Source organism: Apodemus sylvaticus, chromosome 7, assembly GCF_947179515.1.
Source record: "Apodemus sylvaticus chromosome 7, mApoSyl1.1, whole genome shotgun sequence".
Lineage (NCBI taxonomy): Eukaryota > Metazoa > Chordata > Mammalia > Rodentia > Muridae > Apodemus > Apodemus sylvaticus.
The window spans coordinates 85164649-85173263 of NC_067478.1; the positions used below are offsets into that span (position 1 = coordinate 85164649).

Below are 8615 nucleotides of genomic sequence, written 5' to 3' on the forward strand. Positions count from 1 at the left end.
GGGGGGGTGGGTGGGGGGCTGGGTCTTGAGACTGTCCCTTTCCGGGACAGCTCAGGCTTGCCACAGGCAGGAGGCCTGGGAGCAAGTGGTGTTAATTTAGATATGGATATTTAAGAAAAATGTTCAGTGACTTATTCTATTCGTGCTAAATACCGAGTGATTCAATCTCCTCCCCCACATTGCCTGTTAAAGTATGGTTGGGCTGTCTCAATAGTCCTCCGCAAATGGATCCCATCACAACCCAAACCCTGGATGGCCTGCGGTGCCTGTTCATATTTTACTCATTACTTTTCCAGGAGGGAACCAGGGATGGGACCCCATGTTTCCTCCTTCAGCCCATTCTCAGATGGTTGCTTTTGGATTGAAGGCCTGATGTCTGCCATCCTCTGTCCCTCCTCCCTCCTCCCCCAATCCCCTACTGTCCCTTCAGGGCTCCAGGGTGTATCCTCTCAGCAGACAGTTCCTAAGGCTGCATTTCTGCAGAGCTAGGGCTGTGAAGGCAAGGTATATACTTCAGCTCCAAATCCCTGGCACTTCCAGAGTCAGGGTTGGCTGCATGGCTGGGCCCATGCGTTGGCGGGCGAACTCAACTGCTGTTGCCGGATGAGTCAGCAGAGGGAACACACATCGATGTGGGCAAAGATTTCATATCAGAGCCACTTTCCAGAGAAGCCCAGCATAGGGAGATATAAAAAGTGGGAGAGAGGAGGCAAGGGAATAGGGAGGGTTAGGGTACCCCAGAGTCCCGCTAGACCTTCAAAAGCGCTCAGCCAAGCCATCCAGGTTGGGGACCTTGGAATTGCATAGGAGAGACAGACACCAGGACAGACTCCAGAGGCTTGGTTTTATTGTGCAGTTTTCTTTTCCTCGGTGAGATGCCGTAAGCTGTGGTGGTATTACACGTGGTGATGGGACAGGCAGAGCTGCCAGTGGGGGAAGAGGACACTTGGAAAAGCTATCTTCCAAAAAAGTGTGCCCACTGGATCTCACTCTACCACCTGCCCCTGAGATTAGGAGGTCCTGTAAGAGGCAGGCTGCAAGACTCTAGCTGGCTGGGGGCGATCAGGGACAGCAAGAGGGGCTGGCACAGAGGGGTGAGAGAAAGAACGAAGGATCTCCCTTAGCAAGCTGGGTCCAACTGGATGGTTCTAGGACCCCCTCTCTGCACTGACTTAGATTCTGGAGTCAGAGTTCTAGCTCCCTGGGAGCAGAGGAGGGAACTCATCATCTTCTGCTACCCTCACTATAGGGCAGTGGCTTTTGGAGACAGCAGGCTCATGTTTAGAGGAGGGGTGAGCCCTCTCCCATCTCATACCCCTTTCCCCAACATTCCCTGGTCGAACCTGCATCTTTCCTGAGTGTGCCCTGGCCTGAGAGCCCTAGGGGGCTTCTTCAGTGATGGGAGGGGGCTTGTATATGGTGGCTGAGAATGACCTGGTAGAATCTAAGTTCTCATCCTAATTGGACAGTCCACAAAGGCTGAGCAGTGCTCTCTATCTTGAGGCCCCCCTCCCTGCCCACTGGGTGATTCAACAGAGTATGACTGTACTGGGCACAGACACAGTCTAACTCCTCTCATCCATATCTCTCTCAGGCATCTGGCTTGGTTGGCAAGGAGGAACTTGCCCCAGGGACTGATATCCTGCCTCCCTTACCCATCATATGCCCTTATGTTCTATCAAGTTTCCAGGGAAGGGCAAACTAATCAGAAGCAGCCCTGGAATACAGAGAATAAAACGGCAGCTAATGGTGTATATTGAGGGTGACGTGGTAGGGGGTAGGGGGTGGAGGTGAGGATGGGGGGTGATGGCATGCAGCACTGGGGTTCCCTAGGAGGGACAGGGTCCCTGTTTCTCCCCATGTTTTGAGATATTTGAAGGACTTGGGGAGGGAGTCATCTGACCAGGAGAAGCAAGACTCTGCAGTGGACCTCGAGGTTTCCTGTTTCTCCTTGGGCCCAACCAGTCACAGAGAAATGAAATCCATGGCTTGGAGGAGGGAGAGGGAAAGCAGGAGCAGCAGAATCCACGAAGTGTTCTGAACCAGCAGGCTTATGCAGCCACACTTGACCAGCTTGTCTGTGGAGAGAGAGAAGGGGGTCCGGGAGGAAGGGAGATGAGGACTCAGGTGGGCAAAGTCCAGCCAGGTGTTAGCCGCAAGGGGGCTAGCTGGTGCTTTGACATCTTAGCAGCTCCACCTGATGGTGTAACAGAACCTCCGCACCACAAGAACCACCACTCCACCACCTTTCCCATTTAGTTTCCTCGGCTGTGTTTTTACTACAAGCTCTCCCTATCTGGCCCCTGATCTCGCCCCACTCACACAGATGGCGGCAGTTCCCCAGGGCACCAGCAGTTAAAGGAAGGCTATAGCACCCCTTGTCCCCTCCAGCACCGCCTGTTGTTGCTGTTTTTTTGTAGGCCCCTTGGCTACCCCAGCCTGGCTAACCTGGACATTTCATCTTTCTGGGGACCAGTCTCACCTCTATACACATTGATAGTTTTATTGGAGCTCGAAGAATTCGGGCCTGAGACTCGAAGCTCACAAGTGTAGTCGCCCTCATCCTTGGAGGTGAAGTTGGCTAGGGTGAGGACCTTGATGTAGCGCTGGCTGGAGAGGGTGACCCGGGAGCGGTACGCATGCTCGGGGACTCCGAGGGTCCCCGAGAGCACGTGCTTCTTCTTCTCTCGTGTCAGGCTGAACTCGTGCTGGATGGGCAAGTTGGTGTTGTTCTCATGACGGCAGTCCAGGCGAAGGCTCTGGTTCACCAGGCAGGCTGTCAGGCTGGTCACCGTCTGCCCTCGGGACATCTGCAAGACTGGCACAGCAGTGCCCTCTCTGAATTGGGGGAGATGAGATACAGACCCCCAGGGCCTCCCACTTGCAGGAAAAGTAGACTTGATCTGGGAGGATGTGGGGTTTGCACTCACCCCTGGGGTATCGGTGGGATGTTCTACCACCTGCAGACTCTTACTTCCATCTGATCTACTGAAGTTCTGGGCCCCAACAATGTTTCAAGAACAGGAGATCAAGAGGAGTGTGGTGTTTTTGTTTTAAATGGTTTTTCAAGAAAGGGTTTGTCTTGAGAACAGCTCTGGCTGTCCTGGAACTTGCTCTGTAGACCAGGCTGGCCTCAAACTTACAGATCAACCTGCCTCTACCTCCTGAGTGCTGGGATTAAAGGTGCACCACCACCACTGCCCAGCAAGATGGGAGTTCTTAGATCCAGTATGGAATTTCCAATATGTCAAAGACCACCACTGGCAAGTGATCAGTGAGGTTGAGGCTCGCCCCCCTCCCCTGCATCCCTAGCCACCTGTGCCTCTGAGACTATGGCTACTTCCCGGAACAGGAGGCAGCCCGATGCCTTAGAATGCCAGCCCGACCCTTGCCCAGTACCTGAGAGCAGGAGAGCTATGCTGATGGCTGGGTTCATGGTGCTGGATGCTGCTGGAGTGCTGTCCTGGAATTCTGCAGTGGGGAAAGCTACAGGTTGGCCAGGCGATAGGACAAGTGGGTCCCCATTTATTGTGAGGACTTGAGATCTAGAGCACGTGATGAACACCTCAGCCCCTCTCTTTTTTCCTCTTCTCTTGGTGGTGGTGGTGGGGCGGTGACACTGCCTAAGGCCCTTTGCCTTTCAGAGAAAGCCAAGGAGGTGGGAACCCATGTCCTGAGTGTGTGTCTGTGCTGTCCCTGAACACCTCCCTGTTGGATGACTTCATTACTTTCCTCTGGAACTTAAGACCTACAGGGCTCACACCTTTGATCCTAGCACTCAAGAGGCAGAGGCAGATGGATTTCCAGGCCAGCCTGGTCTACAGAATGAGTTTGAGAACAGCCAGGGCTACACTGACAGGCACTCTCTTGAAAAACAAAAAGCAAAAAACCAAACAAAAACATTTTTTTATTTGGTAAGCTATACATACCTTTTACTGTCTAAGTCGTCTGACTGTGTGCTTTAGGGCTGATAAGCTCAGTCATATTGTTGTGTAGCCAATCTCCAGGACTCAATTAGTCTTCCAAATGAAAACTTTCATATCCATTAAACAAACAAAAAACCCAAACACCTCCCTCAAGCACTAGTTCTTGTTCAGAAGATGATCTCTAACATCCAGGTCGGCCCTAGCATATAGTAGATGTTCAAATACTTGCTTATTTATTTACTGACAGGGTTTCACTATGTAGCTTGGGCTGGCCTCAAGCTCACTAAACTGCCCCAGTCTCCTGAGTGCTGGCATCATAGGCACTGGCCTTTTATTTTATTGAAGCTGCATCTCCCCTCCCAGTGTATCTCAGGATGTCCTGCCTCAGCTCCCTGAGAGCAGGATAAAAGATACTTACTGGATAAATGAGGTTCTCCGAACCTTACACTCAAATAGGATTGTCATGGGGGGTCTAAGAAAATGATAAGTACCCATCAGTATGCCCCAAGTGGTAAGTGATGCAGAGAGCTCAGTGGTCAGGGATGAGATCAGGCAAGAGAGGTGCCACAGAGGCCCGTCTAGGCCCCAGGATGTGAGTGAGAAGCCGCAGCACTCTGGTTGCACATAAGCCGGAGATGCTTGCAAACGGCCAGCTCTGGAGTGTTCCCAGGGCTGCAGTTTTCTGGCCCCTGCCCCACCCTGTGTTCATAGCTGCCCTGCACAGGTTTTCTGCCTTCCCTGCAGTACCTCAGCCCAACACATTGACAGGTAGTCTAGCCTCTCTTTGCCCAACAGAGGCACAGTCTGCGAGTTCCACCTAGGCTACAAACATCCGTTGCCCAGGGCGGGCCACTCTGCCATTCTCTCAGTTCAAGGTCCATGGGGAAGAGACTAGGCTCTTCCCCCTCCCCATGCTCCCCATGTCCCCCATGGGCTACCACAGTGAATGTCAGCCTGGGGCCGGATCCCAAGGCACTGTGGCAGAGAAAGGGGACTATTTATTTATTTTAGAGATGAGGTCTCCTTAAGAAGCCTTGGTGAGCTTGGAACTCTTGATGTAGCCCAAGTTGATCTCAAACTCCATCGTTTGCTTCCACCTCTTGAGGGCTGCCGGGTGGCATAGGACTTGGATCTGATAACACTGGAGGAGGGAGTGGGGGCTTGGGATTCAGGGGGAAGGGAAGAGGGAGCACTAGAAGAAAGAAATGGGGCTGGGGCTGGAAAAGCCTGGCAGAACTAGACAGAGGGGTAGCATGATCTGGCAGAAGCGCAGCTGTCTGTTTCCGGAGCCCCGAATCTCATACCTAGCCCACCTAAGCCCACACCCTGCCAAACTTTGAGCCCTTTCCCTGAGGTCGGGCTTGCCGAGCCCCACCCTGATGCCATTTCCGCATTTTAATCTTCCTTTATCAATTGAGGTTTTCCTCCCCTCCCGCACCCCCGCCCCGCTCGCTCGCTAGCATCCTTTCTAGCTTCCCCTCCCCCCGCGCCTGCCACCCAGTCTCCTCCCGCAACATTGCGGTTTCCTTACCTGCGGCGCCCCGCACCCAGCCAGCCACGAGGTCATCCGGCGGAGACTCCCTCGAGCTTGCCACCCACCTCCTCCCTCTATTCGTACCACTAAGGCAATCTGAGCTTGGGGACCTCTGGATGGAAGGAAGGCAGAACTAAAGGCTGTCCTTGATGTCCTTCTTCTCCGGCACCCACTCTTAGAAAGTGCCCGTCAGCAGGAGGAAGCCCGGGACCCTGCACAGCCTTTCACTCCCGCCCCGGCCTGGGAACACGTTCCTTCCCCAGTTCCCGAGCCCCATATAGGAGCGCCCTGGTATCCTTTCCCAAAGCTGTAGCTGGGGAAGACTTGCACCTTCACCCTGAGGCTGTCCTTGCACGCGCGGGTCCCTCCCGCCTGGCTCCTGCTCTCACCTGGACTCCCCTAGCTGCAGCCTCCTCCTGATGCGCCAACGCCTCCAGTTGCTGCACCCAGCGCGAAGCCCGCAGTTTTCATCAGGGGTGGGGAGAGAGGGGGGAAGCAGGGAGGGACTTTAGATTCAGCCAATCGGAGGCCCTCAGAGGGACAAGGATGGAGGGGGTGGGGTGGTCGGCGAGGGCTGACTGGAGGTGTTCCATTTGGGTGTCCGAAGTGGCTTCCTGCAACTAAAGAGGCACTCTCAGCCTGGTGCTTGGGCTGGCTCGCCCAGGGAAAAGCGGGCTAGGGACCCTGGGAATCAGATGGGGGCAGCCTCCTTCCCATACCCCGGGATGCTCTTCTTTTAAGGCTGTAACCCTTTCTTTGCTAGAGTCTCAAGAAGCCTGGATAACCGGAGGGAGGCCCTCCAGCTTCCCCCTTCCTTTGCTTCTAATCTGGAGATCTACTCTTGGGTCTCCAGTGACAGGTTTGGCTTTGGAGCCTGTTTTTTTCAGCAAAGGGAGTGGATTGGTTGTTTTCCATGCTAGAGCAGCCCTTCGGAAGCAGGCAAGGGGTGCACCAGCCTGGTTTGTCTCTCCTTCCCAGGCATACCCACCTTCAAGTAATCAAAACACTTAGCTCTGTGGGGATGCAGTGCTTTCTGCTCCTGACTCCAGATCTTGAAGTCGCACCTACCTACCTTCCTCCCTTCCTTCCTCCTTCCTTCCTTTCCTTCCTTCCTTCCTTCCTTCCTTCCTTCCTTCCTTCCTTCCTTCCTTCCTTTGCTTGCTAACTTTTGGATTTTCCAGACAGGGTTTTTCTGTGTAACCCTGGGTGTCCCAAAACTATAGAGCAGGCTGGCCTTGAACTCACAGAGATCCACCTGGCTCTGCCTCCCGAATACTGGAGTTAAAAATATGTATCACCACCTCCAGGTGAACTTGCACTTTCTGGCCCAACCAGCTAGAATGCTCTTACTTCCATGAGTACAGGATGATCCCATTTGGTCTTTAGAGAAGGAAAGGAGGTATGCCTCTACCCAGCATCGCTGGGGTCATCATAGCCATGGTCACTTACTAACCCCACTCTGGTCCCAACAGACTCATCCTATCCACTCTTCATTACTTCATGTCTGGTTAGTAGTCAGGCTGACCAGTTGTAGGACTTTGGAACTCAAGCGCCCTGGACTGAGCCACTCCACTCCTCAGCTAGTAGAAGAGAAAAGAGAGAACTCTCAGAATGGGGTTATAAGACTAACCGGAGCTGGGCGGTGGTGGCACACGCCTGTAATCCCAGCACTCTGGGAGGCAGAGGCAGGCTGATTTCTGAGTTCGAGGCCAGCCTGGTCTACAGAGTGAGCTCCAGGACAGCCAGGGCTATACAGAGAAACCCTGTCTTGAAAAAAACAAATCCAAAAAACAAAAAACAAAACAAAACACCCCCCCCCCAAATAAGACTAACTGGAAAGGCTGAGATCCATTTTCTGGTCCTCAGGGATACCCCATCTACACCATCAACTTGATGTCACCAAGAGGGTCTTTCTAAAACCTGTGCTAATGATCTGTTTACAAATTATTTTTAAATGAAATTTAAAATTGTTTATACTATTTGTGTGTGTGTGTGTGTGTGTTTGTGTGTGTGTCTGAGGGCACATATTTGGAGAACAGATTTCTAGAGTTGGTTGGTTCCCTCCTTCCACCACATAGTTTGTGGGGACTGAACTCAGGCTGTCAGGCTTGTTGGCAGCACCTTTATCCACTGAGCCATCTTGCTGGCCCCCAGGTTTATTTATTTATTTGTTTTAAAGGCTGGTTTGGTTCCTGGTCTCTGAATTCTGGTTGGGGAGTCTTGTGGCCTGGCTCTGCCTCTCAGCCATCTGCCCACCCATTCTCCTATTTCTTCATAGAAGTTGGCCCTGGCATAGTCACTGAAGCTTCTGATACAGTAAATGGCTCTGTTGGAAGCCATCCCCGGGCCTGCAGATGCAATTTCAGTCCCCCTCCCTTTGGAGGTCTAGGTGGTTCCCCAGTGCTAGAGATCATGGGACATTCTAACAGGAGTGAGGGCTGTTTTTCTGGTAAGCCACTGAATTCCTGGGGTCTTTATGTATGTTCTCTGGGGGTTGGGACCTAAGGAACAGCGGCCCTGAAGCCCACCCTCTTCATACATGAGCCAGCTTAACATAGGGGAATTTCTAAGGACCCCAGTGCCCTGGCCTCAGCTGTTCACCCCTGAACACCATTCTTTCTCTTTCATTCTGGCCTCTTGTCTTTCTCACTCCCCCTCCAACCCCCCCCCCCCCCCCCCCCCCCCCCCCCCCCCCCCGCTGTATTCTCCTGTCCCTGAACTGCTGTGTGTCCCTTCCGGCTTAGGGGCTTTTGAATCAGGTTCAGGGATCTTTCTTATCAGAGAACTATTGCTTTAGTTTTTCACTTTCTCCTCCCACAGCTTGGGACTAGAGCTGGTTGGCTCTTCTATTTTGGGGCAGGCCGTGGACTACTCAGAGGGCTGTTAGGTGTGTCAGGGCTCAGGTGGGCTGAGGCTCTGGATGCTACTCTGCACGCCCATCCAAGGCCTAGCTGTGCTACTTTGCCAAGGTTTCCAGGCCCTGGCCTACTTTCTGGGTCCCCAGGCATTCTGCCTTCAGAAAGGGGAGGGGAGCTTGGCCATTTGAGAGCTTGCAACTTTGTATCTGCTTGAGCAACCTCTCCAGTAGGATGGAATCAAAGGCTCAAATATGACAACCCAGGATTCGGAAGGGGATGATGGATGGAGACCGGAGG

The 8615-nt window shown here is 53.1% G+C and overlaps 1 protein-coding gene across 1 annotated transcript; it reads right to left on the reverse strand.

Moving 5' to 3' along the window:
• Positions 1–825: 825 nt before the first annotated feature.
• On the reverse strand, positions 826–5924 carry Thy1 (Thy-1 cell surface antigen). The gene is made up of 4 exons (XM_052188594.1): positions 5850–5924; positions 3400–3471; positions 2483–2818; positions 826–2078 (listed from the first exon to the last, which is right to left on the reverse strand). Exons 2-4 carry the CDS (start codon positions 3434–3436, stop codon positions 1966–1968), a joined length of 486 nt encoding a protein of 161 aa, XP_052044554.1. The 5' UTR covers positions 3437–3471; positions 5850–5924; the 3' UTR covers positions 826–1965.
• Between the last annotated feature and the right edge of the window lie 2691 nt (positions 5925–8615).

Excerpts from the sequence above, each read along its gene's own strand:
- Thy1 (XM_052188594.1), bottom strand. The coding sequence starts at position 3,436 with ATGAACCCAGCCATCAGCATAGCTCTCCTGCTCTCAG. Across the intron at positions 2,819-3,399 it reads CATAGCTCTCCTGCTCTCAG|TCTTGCAGATGTCCCGAGGG; the intron begins GTACTGGGCAAG and ends CTGCTGTGCCAG. Across the intron at positions 2,079-2,482 it reads AACTATCAATGTGTATAGAG|ACAAGCTGGTCAAGTGTGGC; the intron begins GTGAGACTGGTC and ends CTCTCTCCACAG.